General features: G+C 39.1%; 4 protein-coding genes and 1 long non-coding RNA gene across 11 annotated transcripts; 3 read left to right on the top strand and 2 right to left on the bottom strand.

Annotated features, from left to right (window-relative positions):
• Nucleotides 1-365: 365 nt before the first annotated feature.
• LOC111245359 (uncharacterized) lies at nt 366-5,856 on the top strand. The gene is made up of 4 exons (XM_022793615.2): nt 366-1,167; nt 1,482-2,808; nt 3,223-3,417; nt 3,636-5,856. Exons 1-4 carry the CDS (start codon nt 684-686, stop codon nt 3,865-3,867), a joined length of 2,238 nt encoding a protein of 745 aa, XP_022649350.1. The 5' UTR covers nt 366-683; the 3' UTR covers nt 3,868-5,856.
• Nucleotides 5,857-6,325: 469 nt separating this feature from the next.
• Nucleotides 6,326-8,871, bottom strand: LOC111244913 (uncharacterized). 4 transcript variants are annotated; one of them, XM_086978536.1, is made up of 4 exons: nt 8,737-8,871; nt 7,859-8,187; nt 7,330-7,523; nt 6,326-6,559 (listed from the first exon to the last, which is right to left on the bottom strand). In XM_086978536.1, exons 2-4 carry the CDS (start codon nt 8,146-8,148, stop codon nt 6,420-6,422), a joined length of 624 nt encoding a protein of 207 aa, XP_086834662.1. In that variant the 5' UTR covers nt 8,149-8,187; nt 8,737-8,871; the 3' UTR covers nt 6,326-6,419. The 4 variants fall into 4 exon arrangements, with proteins under 4 accessions (XP_086834662.1, XP_086834661.1, XP_022648200.1 ...); XM_086978535.1 differs by lacking the exon at nt 8,737-8,871 and adding an exon at nt 8,641-8,711; XM_022792465.2 differs by lacking the exon at nt 8,737-8,871 and adding an exon at nt 8,530-8,670.
• A 9-nt stretch (nt 8,872-8,880) lies between these two features.
• LOC111244912 (dual specificity protein kinase TTK-like) lies at nt 8,881-13,073 on the top strand. Its single transcript, XM_022792462.2, has 4 exons — nt 8,881-9,021; nt 10,385-10,662; nt 10,972-11,207; nt 11,501-13,073. Exons 2-4 carry the CDS (start codon nt 10,386-10,388, stop codon nt 12,266-12,268), a joined length of 1,281 nt encoding a protein of 426 aa, XP_022648197.1. The 5' UTR covers nt 8,881-9,021; nt 10,385; the 3' UTR covers nt 12,269-13,073.
• Nucleotides 13,074-13,937: 864 nt separating this feature from the next.
• LOC111244911 (uncharacterized) lies at nt 13,938-20,390 on the bottom strand. 4 transcript variants are annotated; one of them, XM_022792460.2, is made up of 6 exons: nt 20,263-20,390; nt 18,694-19,751; nt 17,902-18,401; nt 17,164-17,376; nt 16,556-16,821; nt 13,938-16,171 (listed from the first exon to the last, which is right to left on the bottom strand). In XM_022792460.2, the coding sequence occupies exons 2-6, from the start codon at nt 19,307-19,309 to the stop codon at nt 15,850-15,852; spliced, it is 1,917 nt and encodes a 638-aa protein (XP_022648195.1). In that variant the 5' UTR covers nt 19,310-19,751; nt 20,263-20,390; the 3' UTR covers nt 13,938-15,849. The 4 variants fall into 4 exon arrangements, with proteins under 4 accessions (XP_022648195.1, XP_086834647.1, XP_086834648.1 ...); XM_086978521.1 differs by having other exon boundaries at nt 20,148-20,266; XM_086978522.1 differs by lacking the exon at nt 20,263-20,390 and having other exon boundaries at nt 18,694-19,024; nt 19,154-20,160.
• On the top strand, nt 20,389-21,463 carry LOC147757221 (uncharacterized). Its single transcript, XR_015319897.1, has 2 exons — nt 20,389-20,527; nt 21,250-21,463. It is a non-coding gene; the product is annotated as an uncharacterized LOC147757221 (long non-coding RNA).
• The last annotated feature ends 1,903 nt before the right edge of the window (nt 21,464-23,366 follow it).

Raw genomic sequence — 23,366 nt, 5'->3', positions numbered from 1 at the left:
CGTTATAGAAGACCGCAACACTACTTGGTCACCAAAGGGTATCATTTATAAATCATGTCTGGCAATCGCGAACGATTTTTGCGCCAACAGCAGGAAATATTGAGATCGATGGTATACCAAAGTAGCCTAATCCGTGATATTTGTTTTGTTTTCTCATATGTCGTTAAAATCGTGTGCACATTCGCATTTCTCTCATTGTGTTCTGCACACTGTGGGCCCTGCCGAAGGCCCACCTTTCACGGATAAACCGATGAAATGAAACGTTCACCATCTGCACGTGTACCTATTTCCGATTTGCATGCAAATTTCTGCTAATCACATGCTGCTGAACCGTGCTACGTATATCTAGCAGTAAAGCAAATAAGGAAGCGTGGTGCTGGGTCATATTTTTCTGCCACTCATTTTAACCTTGGACGCCTAACTGTTCAAGCGTCACTCCGCGGTCACAGCCAGACAACCATTGATGGGTTAAATACATTGTGTTGAAATCATTGTGAACCTTGTGGTATCTGTCGTTTGTGCTGTTGTTCTTCTCCTGGTATTTTTTTGTTTTTTCGCTGTGATATTTCCACTGGCGGATTCCTTTAACTATTCTATATAAATCTTGTAGGCTTTTGGATTGGACGGTCTAACCGTACTGAGTCACAGCTTTCGTTCCGTGTCGAAAATAAAAGTCGATTACAATGGCAACAATGCAAGTAAATGAATCATCGCTGCGGCCAGACACAATGGAGACTCTGCGCGAAATCTGGTTAAATAAAAACTGTACTGATAAAACTGGTGAGCAGGTTTCGGCAAAGCGGAGCAGCTATGACGAGCTTTTTGAAAATCGACTCCAGCACGCTAATTCCAGCGATGGTCTAAAAGAAATAATTCCAACAGCCGCCGAATGGTGGCTGGCGATGCACAAGAAACCATCTCAAGTCCCAGCACCCATTGGGACAAGGAGACAACAGGACATGTTTGCAGGTGACTATGATACTGGTTCTGGGTACTATGCTCCACCAGGCACTATGGAAAAAGCGCTTCCGAACTTTGAGTCTTCGACCTCGGCTCTCTCATTTTCGACAGATAGAACACAGACGACTCGTGTATCAAACGAGGTCGCGAAAGATTCGTGCCCTTCATCGTACACTTCGCCATGGGAGCCATCGACTTCATCACTAAGTACGTATTGAATACCATAAGGATATCAATATACGAATCTGTTTGAACTATGAATTTGACTCTTTATTTTAGCAGCGTAACAAGTTTCAGTGAAAATGTGTCTCGAGCGCGTTAGCATTTATGCTACAACGCTATGTACAAGCGCTTTTCAATGAGAAATTATTTTCGAATCTCAAAATTTCCAGTACATGCGTTGTTGTTTGTTAACCTTTGTCCGATTTTCTCCTCAGAAAAAACCATCTGTTTCGAAAACAATTTTTGCCAAAGTTAAGCAGACAAGTGAAGATCACTGGAATCCATTTGTGTATTCACAGGATATTCAACGGTCCTTCCAAGTCCACCTTGCCAATCCAAAAGTTCCCTCATACTTGACTCAGGAGGCTTCCACTCATTTAACGCAACGGGAGATACTGTATTGTCACGTCTAAACCACTTCAGTCAGGAACAATCGCGACGGAGACAATGTACCCAGGATCAGCTGCAACATTTGGAACAACAGCAGCTCCAATTGCAACAAAAATTCGAAAAAAAAAGATTGGAGCTCGAACGCAGGAAAAACCAGCTAGAAGCAAGTGATCAACTATATAAGCTCATTAATAGCGTTATATTGGAGGACGGTGATGATAAGACAGTTGACCTTGAACGTCTTGAGAAACTTCGATTATTGAAACAACTTCTCGGGGTCGAGTTCAATGCAGTTAACAACCAAAGGAAGAATCCACTAGCTACAAATCCGCTTTCTCTAGAACTACATCAGCAGCACAAAAACTCCCGGCAACAGCAGCAGCGCAGTGTCTTGAGCGAATTACTCAGGTCGAGAATGGCCATGTTGAGTCAAGGTTTACTGGTCACTGAAAACGTTCCTTACCTTAACGCGCCACTTCACCTGAAATCGACGAAACAGAATACATATGAAGAAGCTCTCGAATCGCTCGAGAATGAGGCAAAAAGTCGGCGTACATTAGCCTGCGTGAAAAACGCGACTCTTACATGGAAAGGAGTGCTTACAACTAGGCATCATGATTCACCAACATACGCTAGCAAAGTGTTCGTAGGTGGATTGCCATATGATGTGACGTCCGACGTCCTCGCCGTCATCTTTGGGAAGTTCGGTGCATCGGTTCAGTTGCCGCCGCGGGGTAGGGGACATGCGTACCTTGTGTTCGAGAACGAGCTTCAAGTACAAACGCTTTTAAAATGCTGTGAACTCGAAGATGATGAAAAATTTTACTTTTGGGTACCATCTAAACGGGGTAAAGATCGTAAGGCTCAGGTGATTCCATGGGCAATCGAAGACAGTGACTGGCTATCGCCTGACTGCGCTGTTCCAGTTCCTCTGGCAACCATGAGCGAGCCATCTTCAACTGGCTCACGAAGTCTGCGGAGCACTGCATCAGATGCATCAAGCCATGAATCTACATCTTCTCTCGTCGAGGAGCTCACTGATGATGAATCTCTGTTATCCTCTGAAAGAATCTCGTCGTTTCAAAAAGCGCACTCCGATATCAATGGATTTTCTAAGCAGAATACGGTTTTCGTCGGAGCCCTGCACGGTGAAATAACGGCGGAAGACCTTCAGAGAATACTGTCAGAACTGTTCGGTCCGATCATCCATGTCGGAATAGACACCGACAAAAACAGGTATGGGAGCTGCCATCAAAATGGTTTCTCTTGCAGAGAAATTAACTAATAGATATCTCTCTGAATAGAAAAAGTATGGTTAAGGTTCCAAAGCTCTTTGAAGTTCTACAAAAAAAGAAGAACAATCGAATTGTTGAAAAAATAACTACGTTGTCTAAAAGGCTATCATGTATATGACCCTGTACTAACAACTGGTCAAAATCTTTTTTATTAATCTAGCATATCTTATATAAGGATGAACATTTACAACTATCCAGATAAATCCAGATGAAACATATGCTGTAATAGCCAAATTGCAGTTGAAGTTCTTTTTTTTTTGAAGCTAGTCTCAGCGGTTAATGTGAGTAAGATTTAGAAATTATCTCGAGAAATGGGGCACTGTCATATATGTCACGTAGTTTTTCCTCAAAACAGGTACCCAAACGGCTCCGCGCGTGTGACGTTTGCCTCCACTTCGGCCTTCCGGGCCGCTGTCCTGGCAGAGTATGTCCAGGTAGTGACGCCAAGATTTTCAAAGACGATCCAGCTAGACGCGTACATTGAGGATGGAACATGTTGCGTCTGTGACGTTTCTACACCTGTGTTCTGTCGCCACCCGGACTGTTTCAGGTTAGCCACAGTTGTTTCGGTTGTGGTAACGAAATTTGGTTTCTACTTCATCATCGCGCTTTAAAGTTACATCCATATGCTACTTCAATTAAAAATGATTGCAACCTGACGCATCATATGACACCTGTTGTAAAGCTCCAGTCATCTGCAGCATACCACTGGGACTGAATATCATTCGATCTGCAAAATAGAGATTCTTATTCCACATTTTCCCACAGGTATTATTGTGCCACCTGTTTTAATAAACATCGCCTACATAATACGGACTACCATCCGCCCGTGATGAGGAACCGGCACAGTGGCACGTTTCATACAAAGATGAGCTCTGTGTACTTCAGTAACAACAGTACGAGCCTAGCTAAAAACAGCCCAACGATAAACAGCGATACGTTTTCGCTCTTCATCACAGGAATCAACCACTTTCACACAGGCTTGAATGCCGCGTCTTAAGCTACTGATTCGCTGATGGCATTTGCGCACTGACCTTTTGTCTTTGCAGGTCTGGATATTTTTGGCGACTGGCAACCAACCGGTTGTAACATCTAGGCATAAATTCTGCATGCACAAATTAAAGCGCGAGTTTGAGTACGTTAAAAGACTTGTAAACCTTGCTTCAATGTTGTGCTCGTTTCTTTCCACAAGTTTTCTTGTATTTTTTCTAATTATCATTTGAATTATGGCCATGTGCTTAATTTCGTACTTTATTAATTGCAATTCGTACTATTTTCGCACGGACAATTGCGTACATCTTACCAAGTCTTCCATGAATTGATTGATGATACTGTTACTACCAGTGTTAATAATGATACCGATGAATACTCTACTTATATCTATATAAATACCTATATGCTTGAATTATCAACTGTGCAAATGCTTTGATATCGGCAGATATAGAGAACGGAACATGCAAACACGAACACGTTAAAACATAAAACAATTCCGACCCGAAATATACAGACGAAGGAAAAGTCTCTTATATTATATGAGATGATCTTACTTATCGTAAAAAAAGCACATTTTTAGGAGCATATTGTTAGATCTGTTAGAACCAGTAGACGATTGTTATAGTTCTTAGGCATGCATACGTGCCGTATGTACGTTGTGTTCAATTCAACCAGGTAGGTTGAAAGGGAGAACCCATTCTAAACATTCTAGAAATAACTATAACCGACATATTTATTAGTCAACCGACATACTAGACGTACACATATGAACATATGTACATGATACGATTATGCAGAAACAGTCATCCATATGGAGCATCTTTCCGAGTTCCATATACTTGCATACCCACAGCATATGTGTATGGTCACAAAAACTAGCCGGGCTTGTTTTTTCATAAGTTTTCATTTTTTTTTTGATAACTAAATCAACTGGCGAAACAGACGGGCAAATCGTTCCGTATCCTTCTATGAGAGTACGTGCGTGTAGGCGTGTGCTATTTTCGCTAGGACAATCCGACGTCGGGAACAGTACTTAATTTTTAAAACTAACGTATAGTAATTAATTAACCTGCCACGTTCGGTGACGGCACTTTTTCTTTTATATTTTGAATAGCGTTCTATAGTGACTTGTGACCGTTGCCTGAAGAGTCGTTCACGCTTTCGGCGTTAACGTCTGTTGGGACGATGTTATTAAGCACTATAACAACTATTGAGCAATAGAGCATGTGTGGCATGTTTTTAACACAAATCTTAGCTACTACTTGCCTTTCAGTATATATATATATATATATATTATGATTATGTGATTTTTTTGCTCTCACAGACTCGTTTTGCTTAGCTACTTGTTTCATTCGGCATTAGCGCATCCGAGAGATGCTCGTCATTATCTAGTCTCCCGTCAGTCCTAGAGATAACCAGGGTGCGTGCTGTTTCATTTCGTTCCTAAACTTTTCAATTTCGTCGTAGCATAGAACGACCAATTCACTATTCGACGGTAGCGATGCTTAAGCCTAGATGCTATGGCTACCCTTGAATTGAATATATTATGCCAATCTATTGAGCATTTCATGTTTCACGCCGTATTAACAAACCGCTGATAATCAATTAGCAAACGACATATATCGATTTGCAGACTGCATCGTGGTTATAATAAGAAACAACAATTGGCAAAACGCAACAATAACAACAAGAACAGCAGCAACAACAACAACAATAACAACAGCAACAATAGCAGCAGCAGCAACAACAACAACAACAGCAATAATAACAACAACAACGACGACCGTACCATATACTCCGACATGTCAATGTAGTATTACGATTAATGTTAAGTTCATATATCGCTGACATTTTGTCATTATTAAGCTCAATGATTATTATTACTATTAGAAATATTAAAAAGAGCTATATATTATAACAACAATGTTAAACGGTTAACGATCAGCATTCTCGTTAATAAAATAGCGAATGCAACCGCTTATCATCATTCGGTTGATTCATGACTGTTTCTTACTATTCTTACTATTACTTACTAGCGTCCGGCTATTATGTATTTTATATTATAATTATTATTAGATAATAAAAAAAAGTTCTCATCTATCTTTCACATTTTTTTCAAACGGTATAATTTATTCAGGCATTGAAATTTTATACTTGCTTGGCGATTGTGTGTTATAACCGCACACTTTTCATATCCCATATTCAGTATCTCCAGGGCATACACGAACAAAAATTGATACAAATAAAGGTAATCAAAAGAAATTGGAATAGCGTCATTTTTGAACCGACATTTCCACATGGCAATACCTCTCTGGAATACAGAGGCGCATCGTATACAGCAGTCGCGTAAAGCAATTCCGTAGCCTTTTTGAAATGCCTCTTTTTTTCGTCGCATCCAACTTTGTTATGGTATTCGTCGGGTACTATATTAAACGTTATTGCATAAGAGTAACTACAAAACACTCTTTGGATAAATTGTAGGTCTAAATTTATTTACATAGACTCTAGAAAATATATATACAACAAAACTGCACAATATTATTTAATATACAATGGTAGTTAGCTATTTTTTTCAGAACTTTTAGATTCTCCGTCTGTGTTTGCACGTCTGGACATAACCTGCGCATCGTTCGTCTCAGAGATCTTTTCTTGAGTTTCGTCTTCTCCGCTCGCCTCGTCCTCGCTTTCCGGTGTGGGCTCTGAAAAGAGAAAAATTTAGACCATTCTGAAAATGACTTTATCATACATAAATTTATAGCAAAAAAATATACAAAGCTTGAAGCTGGTACGAAAAAAATGTATATTTTTCAAAAAAATGTCAATCGAGCATATTATTATAGTTATTTCAGCTAAATTGAAAGACTTAGAGGAAAAACACCGATATTGTATTGATACTGTTTATTTGCGCAAACTATATTTCTGTTAACGTTTTTACTTAATAAGTGATGTCATTCATTTAATGAGTAACCATTTAGCTAATGGAAACACGACTCTCGCTAAAAATAATTTTTAAATCTAATCGATTTATCAAAGTTTTTTAAAAATCTTTAAAAAGATACTCTAGGGATAACAGTGTCATTAAGTCCATTTTGATAAAATAGTCTGCGACCTCGATGTTGAATTAATGAACCTAAATAAAGTAGAATTTATTTAAGGTAGATTGCTCATCTATTAAATCATTACATGATTTGAGTTCAGACCGACGTAAGTCATCAGATCTTAATAATAGGTCTCGTGTTGAAGCAGTCATGCTATTCCTCATGATATATATGAGCATAACAAAATTATTTGAGTTTTTACCTCCGGTACTATTTTTCCTTAAAACGGCGGCTTTCAATACAAAACGAAGTGTTTCCACCCTTGGCTTCAAATTTAGATTGCTTCACTTAGCACTAGATTTAGTAAAAAAGCGCGCCGCCACTGCACCACCATAGAGACTCCCTAGAAAAAATACTAGTGTTTAACGTACCATTATCTGCCCCCGCCTCGGCTTTACTTTTTTTCGCTTTGTTCCTGTTGTCTTTGAGTTTCTGCTTTTTCTTGTTTCTTTTCGCCCTCTTACGAGCTGTCTTTTCTTCAGCCGCTTTTTCCTTAGCTGCTAATCTGGCTGCGAACTCATTATCGAGCCGTTCCTTTTCTGCAAGCTCTTCCATCAGTTTCACTCTGGAATTGATCACCGCAAAAAACAAATCCTTACGTGTGCTGTAAAGTGATATTGCTAATCGTATAGCGTACGTCGCGGGTGTGATACCAAGAATACAAACCATATAAAAGTCAGAAAAGTCAGGCTATCGGCTCAAACTTGCTTGTATATCACTCTTTAAGACCAGCACAAAGTAGAATTCGCGATGTCAATCTTTCGCCCCATCGTTTAATATTCTGAGAAACAAATTCGATTGAATTTCGTCAAGTTACCTAACCTTGTTAATCCTGGTAACGGACGCCGACATTCGCTGTAATAAAAATTAAATATTCGACAATAACGCAAGCCGACCAACCTGGTGATTTCCTTCTTGCGTAGTTGACGATAAACGTGGAATTCTCCACTGCCAGCGCCGGCTGATGAGCCCATGACGTTACGAACAAACTCCGGCACTTTATGTCCTCTATTTTCCTGCCGCCGTTCCGGTATGTGTACCTCCTTTTCTGGGTGTCGCATGAGTCGATCGAGTTGCAAACGCTGCGCATCTCGGGCAGTTCGAACGACTACAACTTCTTGTTTTTCGCGTTCTTTCTTAGCTTTAGGCTTTGGTAGTCCGAGTAGGTCTAGATCGCCTGAGTCTGCCATCGCTGATGCCTACCGCGATGTTTTCATCGACCCTAGTAACTGATATATTAATATGCCGCATTAGTATCTGAATTTCTTAAAACATTTCGGAATGTAGCGTCCGTGCATATAAGAGCATATCTAAAAATTATAATCCAACTCGAGCAAACTCTTTCTTGCAACTAAGTTGTACAGTTAAATTCATGTAGCGCATAAGTCGGAAGTTTGTTACTTTCACAAACGATTTTTTTAGTAGAACGTATAAATTTACCAAACGTTATTAAATATATCAGGTGTCAGTAATGCACTGATGTCGCGTTAAACAATATTTAGACTTGTTTTTGTTTTGAAACGGGCCCGATGGGGAGTTGCTTTGTTTGAACAGCAATCCAAGACACCTACAACTCTCATCTGATGCTTCTTCGGTGCAGTCTTTAAACGACTTCGTCATAAAAATGCGAATTTTGTTAATCAAATAAGCAACACAACGGCGATCTTATAAATACTCTTAACCTGATAACCATCACTGCTCATATTTTTTTCTAGCGATAGCCACAATTTCTGTTTCTCGATGAGAGCCGACGGCGAAGTATCTGAAAGCTGCATTACCTGGTGATAACGGGGAATCAACAACCATCTATCTCTGAAGGCGCGAAAGGCGTCTGCTTCAATTCTGAACCGGCACCTTCCGAACGTTGCTGATTAACATAAACTTGACTTAACGGAATATGAGATCAGTTGAGAGGTTCCTGATATATAAAATCGTTCTGTGGTTTAGGTGTTGAAAAACTTGCTCAGTACCTTTGGCACCGCCTTAGTAGTTTTCAAAATAGGTTTCTGCAGGAAGTGTTCAGGTGAAAATAGCTCTAGTGGACGTACCGCTGCAACAAAAAGGTAAGCACACACAACAACGCTGTAAGAAACATCGTCCACGTTAATTCAAATATTTCTTTGACTCATGACGGAATATATGCGAGTGGGAGCGACAAGTTGTCTCGAGCATGGGTGTCATAAGATTCACTTGATTAGAAGGATTGATTATGGGCGATAGGCGTATCGTATATGTCATTACCTCAGGATGTGGGTATAGTTGGAAATAAAATAGACGAGTACCTTTTATATTCGCTTAAAATGATACCCAATCATAATTATACTATCAAAAAAGTAAACATGAATGAAGCAATATGATCACGTAATCATATAAAGCAGATTAAAAAGTAGCAAATAAAGAAGAAATATTTAGTTAAACTTAGAGAAGTTCTGTAATTACCACGAGTACCCGTGACGATGTGATAGAATTATTTACGAAAAATCTATCTTATGGACTTGAAGTGCTATTATTAGAAAAAAATTAAGCTTTCACCCCATACGGGTTCCGACTTATTACCTATTTTTTGATTATACGGTCAATAAAAATTCCTGCAAGGCGAGACGACAATGTGGAAGATGCTACTTTTGGAAGCTGCAACAATTCAACATTACAACATTTCAATATTACAACAATTCAATATCATTCATAACAGAATGGTAAAAAATGTACTTATTGTTACTGTTCATTAAGCAGCACTACCTTCGTGACATGGTGAGATTGATAGAAGTTCTTATGCATTTCAGAAAAAACCATTTGAAACGTATTCTGATAAGTAGCTTGATAAGTAATCCTTCTTAGGTGTTAACATTTATCACGTTATATGTGTGATAATAACATTATTTTGAATTACACCAACTAGTCATAATGACTTAATTCACGGGTATTACAAAGGATGACGGTAGTGAAAAAAGCTTGAGATAATTCTCAACTGAGGCATCTTATAGATTTACTGTCTTTAGATTGCCTAGCCTAAATATACTTTAGCGTACACATTAGCGTACGAACTATTAATAACATTTCTTTTTACAATATTTAATAATGACCTAATACAATTTATGTAAAAATTATGATGGGGAAATAGGCATTTCGCACAAAGTGGCTCAGAAATCGACGTGCAATTACGTAAAATTGATTAAAGTATGCAAGCTTTCATTTTCGTGTTGCGTCTGTCACGCGTTGAAAGACATAATTAACGGGTAATTGAAAATAATTAACGTTTGTACGTTTAGTTGATTACATTCGTTTCATTACCTTATTTCGTTTTTGAACTGGCACTTTAAAGTAGAATGCTTATAAATGCTTTAGTTCCATAGCGCAAAGGCGAAAATAACCGTAAGGACAAGTTGTTCGCTATTTAAGGGCTAACAAAACCAATAATAATTTCAGAATGTCCTTTCCTGACAAAACCCCAGAACTTCCTAAGTTCCGACGCTTGACCAGTGGAGCAATGTTGCAGAAACGTATTGGCGGCTTATGGACTCTGCGGCTTTCTGAGGGGGCCGAAGGATCGATTTTAGCAGAAGGTCCAAATGCACAACCTGGATCAGCCTCTGTTCCGAACGGCCATTCCCAACCATTACAACCTTTGCGCAGAAGGCTACCTCCAGAAAGGCTCCCAGAAATTGGAGAACTGCTGAAGAATATTGGTCTTGACGAGGCTGACGGTACGTATTTAGCAGTGAATCGCGTATCTGTGTAGAATCAGCCTGATAACTAATCATGTGAATAATATGTGCTTCCAATTTTACAGAAATATATATACTTTAATCACATTACGTATTCATTTGTTGTTGTCGTTTTTATTTATTCCTTAACCGAAAACAATTTCCAAAATACGAAAAATATATCCCGTTTGAATGAAATTAGATCTGTCCATAATGATCACGTCATCGTATCTTGCTTCGTGCAATGCAAACTGTTAAGTACTCCATTTGGAGTCCTGTAATATGCGATGTACTCAATGAATTTTACAGAGGAAAAGGAAAATCAGCCAGTAAAGGAGTCTGCGATCGAATCGATCGCACGACGGGAAATGCCTCCCCCACAGAATTCAGCCAAACCTTTCGAAATGGCTGCAACACCGCGGTTAGGTTTTGTTGAGCCAGAGAAACCGACTATGCGTATGTTTGCTCCAATGTCGAAGGTGCTAAAAGTCAACGGGAAAGACTACATGATCATTGGCGGCCTTGGATCTGGTGGCTCTTGCGAGGTTATAACAGTTTACCATGTCGTGCCTTGATTTTTTGTCATCTATATACCCTGTTCATCGTAATCATTAACTCTTATCACATGAGCAGAATTTCCTATTTCATAACAGCTTTATTTAAAGAAATATATCAGGATCGGTAAAATCATATATCCATTAAAAAAAGTTCAATAATTATACCCCTGCTGAATGCCTATAGGTGTTCCACATTGTCTACATGCTTTCTACCTTTAACAATCATTTATTGGGGTCGTGGTTATTTTATGGTTCTAATAGGATAATGTCCTTATGTTTAGGTATATTCAGCATTACACGAAGGTCAAATTGTGGCAATCAAGGATGTGACATTGCCGAAGGAGGCAGCAGTCAAAGAGAATTATCTTCGCGAAATTCAGATGCTAAAGAAGCTGAGCGACTGTGAGCAGGTCGTAAGGTTGTTGGACTACGAAGAAGGTGACGGCAAGATCCTTATGGTGATGGAGAAAGGTGACTCGGACCTATCGGCCGTGTTACAGCGTGCTTCGAAAGATTGGATAACTGTTCGTTTCTTTTGGCGGGATATGCTGCGCGCCGTTGAACGCATTCACAAGCTTGGTATCATCCACCAGGACTTAAAACCGGCCAATTTTATTATTGTTAAGGGTCGCCTAAAATTGATTGACTTCGGCATCTCAGACGATATTGGCGATGCCACGTCAGTATTTCGAGATTGCGCAATCGGCACATTCAACTACATGTCGCCAGAAATCATCCAACAGTCACGAGAGTCATCGATAAAAACCAGCCGCGCCTCGGACATCTGGTCACTGGGCTGTATCCTCTACTCATTGGCATTTGGTGAGCCACCGTTTGCTCACATCAAGAATATGAACAACAAGGTTCTGGCAATCGTCAATCCAAAGCACGAAATCTCGTATCCGGCAGATGCGGATCCGGATTTACTTGATGTTCTTAAGAGATGTCTGCGCCGTCAACCAAAAGAGCGAGCCACAGCCGAGGAACTTCTAAAGCACGATTTCGTGCTTGGTCCACCTTCAATCAGGTCTACATACAAAAACAAGTAGATTCAACAAGTTGGTTCAGTGCTTTTGTAAGCACACTTTGCTCTTGGCTACCCAGTGACTAATAAACCAAAATAAAAGCGCTTATATATAAAGGACAGGGTAGTTCTCTGATCTTCTGGGGGCCAAGTGTAGTCAGCAGGAACAAACGACAAGAGGAAGTACGCAATACCTCGTAAACACTGAAGTTTAGTTGGCACGAAATAACTACGAATCTGAGTTTGATTCACTTATGGATGAACGATATGTGGTCGTCAGCTTTTGTCTGCATCTAAAGAAAAGCGGTTCAGCAGGACTTTAGAGGACGCACGTAGTTTAAGTAGGCATTTTGTTATTGGTAAATAGATACGACAACATAGATTTGTGTTTTCCGATCCACCTATTTACAGAACGCGTTTACTAAGAATCAACGAACTACTTAATACAAGCACCATAGACCCAACAACATACGTCGAGACTCAGTTACGTGTTCTTATTGTTGTACATATTCAAACCACTGCTTCCATTCATGTATTTGTTCTGCAGGCGACTGGATGTATTTACTGTCCTCCATCCGCAGATGTGTGTATATATATATATATTCTATATATATATATATATATATATATATATATATATATATATATATATACAAAACAGATGACAAATATGATAAACTGAGCATATATTACTAACGGATACTTAGACATGCATTTCAAAATGGATATTTTGATAAAGATTTAATTGATGGCTTATGTAAAGCTACACAATAGGCTCTGGACAATTTGCTAGTTAATAAAGAACGTATTTAAGGTAGCGTTTTCTATAAGTTTACCTGTATTCTTTTTATGGCATTGATGCTACCAGGTACAAAATGACTGATGTGAAAACCAAGGTTGACGCAAGCAGTGTTAAGATACACTAAAACTTCTCATTGGTTTCGATTTCAACCATCCTAAGCTAAATTACTTGGCCATGAAGATACGTAAAGAATTTCCGTGGAAAAGCATGGAAAAGCCACAAGAAAAGGTAAAGCTGTGCATGGTGCCGTTCTTTAATCACGATCAAACTTAACCTGGCTATTGTGTAGTGTTCATGCTCTTATCATTGAAAATCCAACAGTGTTTACCCGTCATACTGCATCCTTGCAGATTTCTTATTGCCGTGCCATAAATCGATGTAGAGTATTAAACTATATCGTTACCCAAATTATTAATTTAGTACTTCTCGGGTCGTTGGCAGCGGCGAAGGACTTCCAATTACTATGAGCGCCGCCCCACCGCCTCTTCACCCAACGCGTTAGCGTGCTCATAAATGACCTTCATTATCGTTAGCTGTTACATTGCGTAAATTACTATTTGTATAAGGCGTTATTGTAGAATGTTTTGTTGCATCCGCAGCATTATTTAGTTTCCACTATGCAAGTTGCATCTTATGTATAGTGTTTCTCTATGTATTCTTTGATCGAACAGACAATTCAAAGATAAATAAGCGCTGAAAGTTTTTAAACTTGATCTATACAAGGCGAAAGAGAATCAGAACGAACCGTCAAGGAAAGTAGGAAACAGTCCGTTTCTCGCGTTGGGATACACAGAATGTTTTTGGGAAATAGATGTGGTGGGGCATTTTCTATTTTTGCAGATTCGTTTATAACAAACCCTAATCCCGGTTCCTTAATTAACACAGTTTGAAAGCAAAGTAAATGGATTTTATTCACGTAAAAGGAACTTAATAATGATATGAACAAGCAGACATGCATTAAATGGAAGGCTAAATATTTTGCAAGCTATACTATCTGTGTTGGACTGCATGCGATCTTCTCTTATCAAACTTAAATTTAATGGTAGTGAAGTCTGCTTGTTGAAATCATTTACAGACCATAAGTCACAAATAAAAGCGAGATTAATCAATTCCCGGCCTTTTCTAGAATGTCAGTTCTCTATTTTTTCTTATATTTATAATAATTGATGGTACCTTTGATTACATAGAGACAATCGTCAAATATGGACGAATCTTTCCTGTGGAACTTCGCATATCGATCCATTGCGTTCAAGCTATGTAACAGATATTCAATGGTGTACTGGTTCAACCATCATATTGCCTCCAATCATAATAACTTGAGTACGACAAAAATTTCGATTTTTTTTTTCTTTTTTTCTACTATGTATGCGAGTTCCAAATGATTTAGCTTAATATCGCCTTCGTCGTAATTTGATCAAACAAATTCACGCAAGCTTGACAACTTAATTCTTACTTTTTGGAGTCTAAATTTTTCTTTAATACATTGTAAAAGTTATCACCGTTTAGATACGTGACCTTCGTAGAGCTAATTACGAAATATTACAAAAATGCCTACAAGTGCCTCGGAATCAAATATAGTTATGTAACTGTTATACACCAGTAAGATGAAAAGTCGTTTATGGCTCAATACTTTACTCTACAATCCGTTAAAATTTGAAAAACCTGTCCCATTGGAAAGATCACTCAGTGTATCCAACTGCTATTCGTAACTTTGTCGATCTGAGAAAAAAATGTACTTTCCAACGAAACGACAACTCAGCTAAAGGTGCTCAGCTTAGTCACAAAGGTTAGGACGATTAAATTCATCAGATATTTATTGACTCTATTAATAAATAATTTTAGTAGATAACAAGCTAGACATAAATGGCCGAATACAGGAACTTAGCAATTGTATGAAGTACATGCTACTAAGTATTTTTGTATACTAGGTATTAGAACACACCAAGTTTCTTAAGGTTTGCGTTAACAAAATATCTCGACAGTTAAAGAACCGAACAGAAGAACAAAAGAGAAGTTTATCACATAATAGTAAGAATGGTGGATGAGAATACAATGAAAGTAATTGTTACGTAGCCATAATATTTTCAGCACTATAGCAAGGCCAAAAATTAACTGCGATTATACTTTCGTTCATACAGATTCAGTTGTTTGGTTCAGAAGTTGTTGGCGATCATCCCTTATTCTTCAGCAGCTTGCAGGTGACAGTCATAGCCGCTTGCCAATTTCGATTTTCTAAGTATGACAAATAGCTATTTGTTTGCTAAACTTTAGCGTTTAATGTTATGGGACTGCTTGTAAGTCATGCATGCGGTCAAAATGTCGAAAAAAAGCAAGCGCTTCATGCAACTGTGCAAAAAACTGCAAAAAATCGTACTGATCTACGGATAAAACCTAAATTTGCAATGAAACAACACAACAAGTAAAATCCTCAAATAGTTTGTTGGTATGATAACTGCCAAAAAATGTCGAAATGTAAAACATTTTATGAACTACCACGATGATGTGCGCCCTTTCCTAAATAGGTGTCAAGCTTATATAACGAATCAGTGGGCCAAAAGCATGTTTTTTTCCAGCACATGTCGACCCAGCTAAGGGTCTGTTTTCTTCTTTTAGATATGTATACGTATTTATTTTGCACCCAGCGGTCAAAAATAATTGAATAATTTAATTGATTTTGGTAACTATTTTTAAATAAAGATGTATACGCTTTACCAAATAGTATCAGCAGCTACCAGGTAATTACCAGTATTAATTGTTCAGATCGATCAAGTGAAGGAATGATAAATCTGTCAGGGCTAAATTGATTAAAAACCACAATGATTATACGGTGACGAAATGCTGTAGTTTGTACGAGGTCGCGTAAGAGGTGGATGATCATTTCCAGGATTTTGTCGGCGATGATCTTCAAAACAAATAGCGCAGAAATACTTCAGACAGGCAATATGCCGACAAAAAAGAACTGTGGCCATTTCACATGTAGCACAGCGGCCGACTTCATCAACAAATGGGTCTAGTTGCATGAGTTTGCTGAAGCGAGCGGTCTCCAACTGGACGAAACCGGCGCGAAGTGCCCGATAAAATGATTCTTGACTTGCAAAGGTTACCCGAGCAGAGCCGCTTGGGTAACTACAATGAGAAGATGAGAAAACATATACAAGACGACGTCAGACGCTTATATAAGATGAAAAACTTCGCAATAACGTATATTATGCGGGGATATAGTAATTTTAGTGCATTTGTAAAGGCCAGGTGCTTGGTGCTTCTGAAGCTTCAAGTTAGTGTTATTGTTGAGCCTAGCATCTGCTGTTGGACTCGATCTTATTGTCATAAGCTTTGTCAATAAATAAAAAAATAAAAACATCACTTTAGTTTAAAATAAACATTAGATGTCTCTTGTTCAGTTGATTTAAGTTTTTGTCCGGCTTGTATGTACCGACAAATTTTCATTTTTTATATAGGCTTATTATGGTATACAACTATTAAAAATAATAAATAATTAACGCTGTTTACCCATGGCAATCGGTGTCGATACCCGCATGCAGGACAGGCCCAAATAGTTGTGCCATAATCAGTTGTAAGCCTTTAGCTGACACCTCGCCATGGACGCCTCCGATGAAAACACAGGTGTTTCTCTGTTTGGGTCCTGAACAAGATGAACTGGCAACTGCGTTTGCGCCTACGTGTGTCGTCATGTCAGGGGATATCCAGTCGTTATCTTGTGTTGCCCACGGGATTACCTGGGCGAAGCGACCTCCCCTACTTTTTGTCGACGGAACCTACAGATTATTATGGCAGCGCGCAAAAGACCCAAAAAAAACTTATACTACGTCCGACCGATGTTCATTTTGGATCTAATTATGTCATAGCCTGAACTACTTCAATAGTTCAGAATAGATACTTCAGTTCGAAAAGTTCACCATTATCATTATGATTTTATTACGGTTTCACGGACATAAAAACAACATCTAGCGTCGTCCTCTAGGGATAGCATTCTACACATCTATTCTAAATAATTTTAATCTTTTCGAATGGCTTTGTGTACAAAAATGATCAACAACAGAGGTATCTGGATCCTTCAGAACGGTTAACTGGTGAAGCATCGAAATCTACTGACTTACCCAAAAGAAATATGAGCCAGGCTCTCGTTTAACGCAATTAGAAAGCAGGCGACGAACATGAGTCTCTTCCTCAAATACGAGATAAGCATGACTGAGTCGGCGACAGCTATTCTGACGGACTGGTGGAATTTGGACGGTAACTACTCCCCACTTACTGAACAGGTTCATCAGGATCATCTGTGTAGTGTCATAAGGAAGTCCGCCTAGGAATACCTAGGATAATGGAAGTACAATAATATAAACTGATGAGGACTTGATAATGCGTCTGGGATGGGCCAGATTGGATAGGAGCTGTGGAAAGCCAAAACGGGATTTTTGATTTTTGACATGTATGCTGTAGGAACCAAGCTAATTGTTGCATTAAATCGAATTTGAATATAGTTAAATGGAATGCTCGGAAAAGAGTATATAAGGACTTGAATTGAAAACGCTCTTATTATTTGAAGACAAATCACAATAGGCGGAAAAATATATAATTATTTAAACCGAAATATTAACTAAATGTTCTAGATTTTACGTCCGGTACTCTGTTCGTTAAACATTGTTTCGGGCGGCTTGCCCCCCTCTGGTCTAGCCTAGACCATCTCTGTGTATCTTCTAACTAGGCAAACACGTTGCTACTACATCACCGAGACGACTAAATTGAAAGATTATATAGCAGACCTCATAGCTTGTCCCATCTTTCAGCTGGTTTAAAACACCCCTCGGATGACACGAAAAGAGACAATAGTTTCTTACCTTTGTTGCTAAGCTGCAGTTCGCCAGATCACCTTGCAATGAATGTGAAGGAAGAGCCAAACTGTTCCAATAAATGAGTGCCTTCTGAAGCTGAGGGCACTTACGGCGCCACTTACACTCGGCCGTGAGGCGTGCTAGAACAGCATCGTAATGAGACGAGCCCTGTGAGGTTACGTCACTACGTTCAGAGGAAGCGCTAGTTGATCCAAGAGAACAGTCAGAAAATCCACGGTAACCATTAGCAGGAAATGCGAATGTCTCTGCAAGAGAACTTGTTTGAGGTGGTCGCGCAGGAAAGTGAACACTATCGTTCGATGACGATTTGAATTTTGTGTCATTAGCTCGTAGTAAATTCAAGCCGTCCCTTCCGTAATCGCAACCATTGTTCGAACCACAAATGCTGAAAGCCGGTTGCTCTCCAAGATAAGATATATGCGACGGAATTCGATTAGAGGTCGGCACTGGGTCGGCGGTAAGTAGAGTTGACCCTAACCTATTACCTGAAACGGAGTATGTGCCTACGATTTATGATAGCCGTGCGCGAACCTTCGTGCACAAAAAAACAGATAATGGAAAGTTTCTAACTAAACCAAGTAGTAGCATATTGAAATTTGAAAGCAGTTCATCATGAACAAGCAATGTTGTTTCTTATCAATCATACACAGTTATATACGTGGTTGTTGTAGTCTTGGTGTCACCTTTCACATAAATAATCTTACTTTACGTATAAGTCCTGTCACACAATTAGATTTTAGAATTATGCATATAATCATAGGTATTTATAGTACATACCGAAAGCACGTTGCGCGATCATTGCCAGTTTACGTATAGCTGCTAACGCCGACGCAGAGTGTAGTCCACTTCCCGTGTCGTAACCACCAATGAACATCGCTGGAGCTTTACCGCCGATGGTCGTTGGGCATGGCGATGCAGGAGCCGAATCCGAGGCCGTAAAAAGCAGAGACGACGAATTGTTGCCTCGAAGCACCCGTAGTCCCGCTTCAATATCTTGAGCGCTGTCTTGGCCCTTTATCACCTTTGAAGGAAGCCTTTGGCCTTGTTCGATTTGCAGATGTGAAGGTGATATCGGTATTTCCTTTGCGACTTGTGCGGCTGCCGGCTTCTGCCCACATGATGTAATTGCACGCGGTTTCGATAAACTAGGTTCACCATAAATGACGCCTTGACTCGTGGACGATAGATACGGTCTACAATTGGTAGGTAATGTCTGCAGCGACTGATCATTACTTACCGAAAGTTGTAACTGCTGAGGAAATTGTGACCTTCGCGTCTCGGAAAAGCCTGACTGGTCATTATGACTAGGGTTGAAATTAGGCCCCTTCCAAAGGTTTCGAATACTGCCGGCATTCGGCAAGGTGAACTGTTGCTGCTCCACTTCGCTAGTCATCGTTAATTTAAAACTGATCTAGATTTAAACGTATGCCGTCAGTTGCTGAACTGACGCGCTTTCCTTTGAAATTTTGTTCGAAAGTCGGCAAAGAAAGAATGAAGAATAAAGCTTCTGCGCTCTTCTAGACTTTTTCTAAGGGAGTATTTGATGATAAGTCGAATGTTTGAAACAATAGCGATCCACAAACCGAACTCGACGAGCTGCCGTGAGCTGCTTTTAAGAAATAGTCTGCTGAGCACCGTAGTCCACAGTACAAAAAGAATGAACATAAGCATCAACAAACGCACGACCTTTTCTTTTAATTTTTCTCCAGTATCCTCCAGAAGCTAGAACGCACTGCACTAACGTATACGTCGCCTTGAAGTATTATTTAGAATAACCGTCTTAATTAAGACACGACCATCTTCAACCGATTTCTTCTTTTTTACGTTTCCCTGCACTGAAAGTTTGATCATGAACATAAAAGGCCAAGTGTGTACTCCAAAAAGTAAAATACCGGACTTCTCACACAGGGAATGTACTATTGTTATTGCGGCTCTCACACATATAGGTGCACTTACACAATAAAGTGTAATTTAATGGGCGAGGGATTAGTAGCTAATTAGGTTATTAGAGGCGTGCAATGACCAGCCTCGTCGTCCGGGCTGTTGACCCGACCCCGAGTTAACTTCCAGTTAGTCGAATAATCGACGCGTGCGAATAGTCATGAAACGTCCCTTATCGAATTACCTATTCTGATATTGACGTTCTATTTGCGCGCTTGATGCGCTGTTTGCTCCGATTTGGCCTGTCGTTGGTATGGAACAAACGTGTACCGAAAAACACATCAACCTACCAAAAGCAACTACTTCTTTTAGACGTATTGAGTATGTATGTTTTGAGAGACAGTCTGCCGCTGTCCCCGCTATGGCTGGCTGGCTGGTGCAGCTTCACTGTAAAATGATACTCACAATAGACAAACTGTGGGTATGGCTTAGTCGAATAAGCTGTAATGGGCCGAAATGGTAGACGTGTACAAAAGTGCGGACAACGAACTTCTATAGGTCGGCGTGACGCATCAGCTGCATCGACTTGGCGTCGTCAACGGCTCGATAGAATAAACAAATACAACATAATTCAGAGGACAAGGAATCGTGTTCCGGTTTCTAGCGTACTGTTTTCTGGATGGATTTGGGCCAGTGCCAGTTGGTTTCATTGTAGTTGTGGCTGCGCCAGGTACAGACTTTCGCTTCTTTTATTTGGGTCTATTAAATATGAATATTTATTAACGTTTACGAAAAATGATAGACGGATTTCGTAACTTGTTTGATAAAGAATTGAAGAGCCTATCTTTAGCCGAAACAACTCAGGAAAAGAACTAGAAAAACAAAGAGGGCGGATGTGGATGCTAGTTTCGTATATGTGAATAATGCGGCAGTTAATGACTGTTTTGAGATAATTTGAAGTGCTTTAGTTGAATGATAGCTAGGTGTTTCTCGCATCGGACAAAATAGAATTTCAACTGTTTATTGTATATCCCATATCAAAAACTGAAGAAACTCTGAAAGAAAACTGAAGATGACGATTTACAAGTACTACAAGGTTAATTCATTTCATGCGACGAATGTAGATGTATGTCGTACAGCGAGGCTTAACCCAGCGATTTTCGACCTCGTACACAAGACATGAAAAAACCCGATGTTCAGCAGATTTTATGATAGACAACTTGAGAATCCGATTGTTTCAAAAATTTTTCGTTGAGACAAAATATCGCATTTGTTCTTTGACGTGGCGTGTAAACCTACTTACAAGGAACAAAAAAAAAAGATTCGGTTGAAATGTTTAGGTTTCAATCAAATCACCAGCCTAGGTAAGGTTCTGTCCATCATCCTATTAGATACCTTCTTCATTAGGTACATTTAAAAGAGAAGTTAAGAGAATGCCGATCTCCTTTGCAGAACCCGCTTCGCTACTATTCTGTTAATGATGCCTAATATTGGTGAACTTTAACAATTCCGGACTCTCAGAGAATCAACTATCACTAGTTAACACTTTCTATAATATTCAAGAATATTATCTGCCGCATTTCTTCGACAATCAGTTCATGATTGTGTATTAAAAGTAATCAAAATTAAAATGCTTAGTTTTTAGCTTGTAACAAGCAGCTGGTCAGTCACCTGTGTGTTGCCATATTTAATATATAAGAGTTAGCATTGTAGTCCATCTGACATTTGACATACGTCACACACAGTCTAAAATCCTGCCATCGGAAATAGTCGAACAATTGTTTATGGATTTTTGTCACTCAGGTATAAAATAGTGGTTTTCTTACAGAAATTGTTAATAATTTGTGAAATGTATATATTAAGGCTCGGAAAGCACGTAAATTGCAATGGCGAGGTAGGACAACAGTCCTCTCAGCTCCATGCAATAGGTACACATCATATTTTATGAATGTTATTTATTATTAATCTTTGTTCTTAGGAGGATTCCGATAGTTGTATTTTATTTTCAATATTTTGAATTCGGGAGTTCAAAACTATCAAAGGCAACAAATCTTATCACGATTAAAAAAAACCGTTAATTGTTGAAATTTATTGAGGGTAGCAGGCAAGATATTTAGCATAAGGTTAATGAACTGCTAAATGACTTCCATATACATACGTTTCATTTATGGTTCGTATGTAAACATTATAAAGAAATTCCCGAAATAGTAGTATGGAATAAATAGAATACATAGCATGAAGCCCTATGAGCGCTCTGTTCAAGAAATAAGTCCCCGAACATGAGCTCACATGGTATAGTCTACAGAAACCTCCGCAGCGGATATATGTGCAGCCGTTATCTGACTTATGGTACGATGTATTAGCAGACACAACATAGTGGAGGCCATGCGTTGCGTAGTGTACAATTATGTCGGTTCTTTCTGTATGGCTCCTTCCATAATAGAAGTGGCATGGAGTTCCAGGTTAACCTCAGCCGTTCGTCTCCTGGAAGATTTCTAATTAAAGGCATTTTTTTAGGTCAAACTAGCATTGAGAATCCTTATCATATAGCGATCTATACATGTAGCGGTGATGATAGGATGCATGGAGGCATATTCGTTTTTCAGAAAAGCAGGCTCTACTCGGTCCAGTCTACAAAGTTGAGCTGAGCTGAGGTTCTCCCAAATGGGTCGGGTGCCATGTGAAAACTAAGTGACATGCGATGACAAATTTCGGTAGATACACTGTCAAATCGATTAATGAGTCTTCCAGTATTTAAGCCCGTTAACTGCTGCTAAACGGACCGAGGAAAGTGTGCCTGGGCTTATCCTGCAAATTTTGTAGTTAATTTAATCCAGCGTATGGTATTTACGGATGTAGAATAGTCTAGGTTCGAATGCGGGCGTAGGCATGCTTTTTTTCATAATGGGAGTTAGCTATTTAAAGTAATGCTCAAGGCTCAGGTACCGGATATAAAACACCGAAACCGTATAACTCAATGAGCGCATAATATTTTCAATGGAATAAAGGGACTGCTGGATCACAAAGTAATAAGAATGCTTACTGAAGCGAGGATATTACCGATCATACGTAGACTGGTTAAAGTACGCTGAAAATTCAGTGATTACCATGCTAGTTGTCGAATTGGGTGAAATTGTGTAAACTAGTTGAGTAATAATCTACTGACAAATAATTGCTAAAGTATTTGTTTGCTCGGAGCAAAATAGTCTTGCTCAGAATAATTTGCAGAGTCCAATCGAAAAATGAACAGAACGCATACATATCTGATAAAGTGACATGACCATATAAAAAAAAAGTGATCGAAGTTGAAGCCTTGACATACGACTTTTTACCGGGTTATATATATATATATATATATATATATATATATATATATATATATGCATTACTTATATATTCATAGTTCTAAATACAGAGAGTTTTATGGCAACGTGGATTTCAAAATTGAAAAATGAGAAGTTATTAGAGTATCCGCCTTTCGGATTGTCCGAAGACCAATACGCACACCCATATTTATCGCGTATTTACTTGTTATTTTCACGGAAATATCATGCAAACAACAACAATTC

Source organism: Varroa destructor, unplaced genomic scaffold (genome assembly GCF_002443255.2).
Source record: "Varroa destructor unplaced genomic scaffold, Vdes_3.0 BEIS01000002.1, whole genome shotgun sequence".
NCBI classification, from domain to species: Eukaryota; Metazoa; Arthropoda; class Arachnida; order Mesostigmata; family Varroidae; genus Varroa; species Varroa destructor.
This window is presented reverse-complemented; position numbering and strand designations above follow the sequence as displayed.

Bases quoted from the DNA above. Each gene is read 5' to 3' on its own strand.
- LOC111245359 (XM_022793615.2), top strand. From the start codon at position 684: ATGGCAACAATGCAAGTAAATGAATCATCGCTGCGGCCAGACACAATG. The intron at 1,168-1,481 runs GTACGTATTGAA...GTGTATTCACAG, and splicing joins GCCATCGACTTCATCACTAA to GATATTCAACGGTCCTTCCA. The intron at 2,809-3,222 runs GTATGGGAGCTG...TCCTCAAAACAG, and splicing joins ATAGACACCGACAAAAACAG to GTACCCAAACGGCTCCGCGC.
- LOC111244913 (XM_086978536.1), bottom strand. From the start codon at position 8,148: ATGGCAGACTCAGGCGATCTAGACCTACTCGGACTACCAAAGCCTAAA. The intron at 7,524-7,858 runs GTTGGTCGGCTT...GATCAATTCCAG, and splicing joins CGCAAGAAGGAAATCACCAG to AGTGAAACTGATGGAAGAGC. The intron at 6,560-7,329 runs GTACGTTAAACA...TTCTCTTTTCAG, and splicing joins CGAGGCGGGGGCAGATAATG to AGCCCACACCGGAAAGCGAG.
- LOC111244912 (XM_022792462.2), top strand. From the start codon at position 10,386: ATGTCCTTTCCTGACAAAACCCCAGAACTTCCTAAGTTCCGACGCTTG. The intron at 10,663-10,971 runs GTACGTATTTAG...TGAATTTTACAG, and splicing joins TGGTCTTGACGAGGCTGACG to AGGAAAAGGAAAATCAGCCA. The intron at 11,208-11,500 runs GTTATAACAGTT...CCTTATGTTTAG, and splicing joins GATCTGGTGGCTCTTGCGAG to GTATATTCAGCATTACACGA.
- LOC111244911 (XM_022792460.2), bottom strand. From the start codon at position 19,309: ATGACTAGCGAAGTGGAGCAGCAACAGTTCACCTTGCCGAATGCCGGC. The intron at 17,377-17,901 runs GTAAGAAACTAT...CCATTATCCTAG, and splicing joins ACTGCAGCTTAGCAACAAAG to GTATTCCTAGGCGGACTTCC. The intron at 16,822-17,163 runs GTAAGTCAGTAG...AATAATCTGTAG, and splicing joins CTGGCTCATATTTCTTTTGG to GTTCCGTCGACAAAAAGTAG.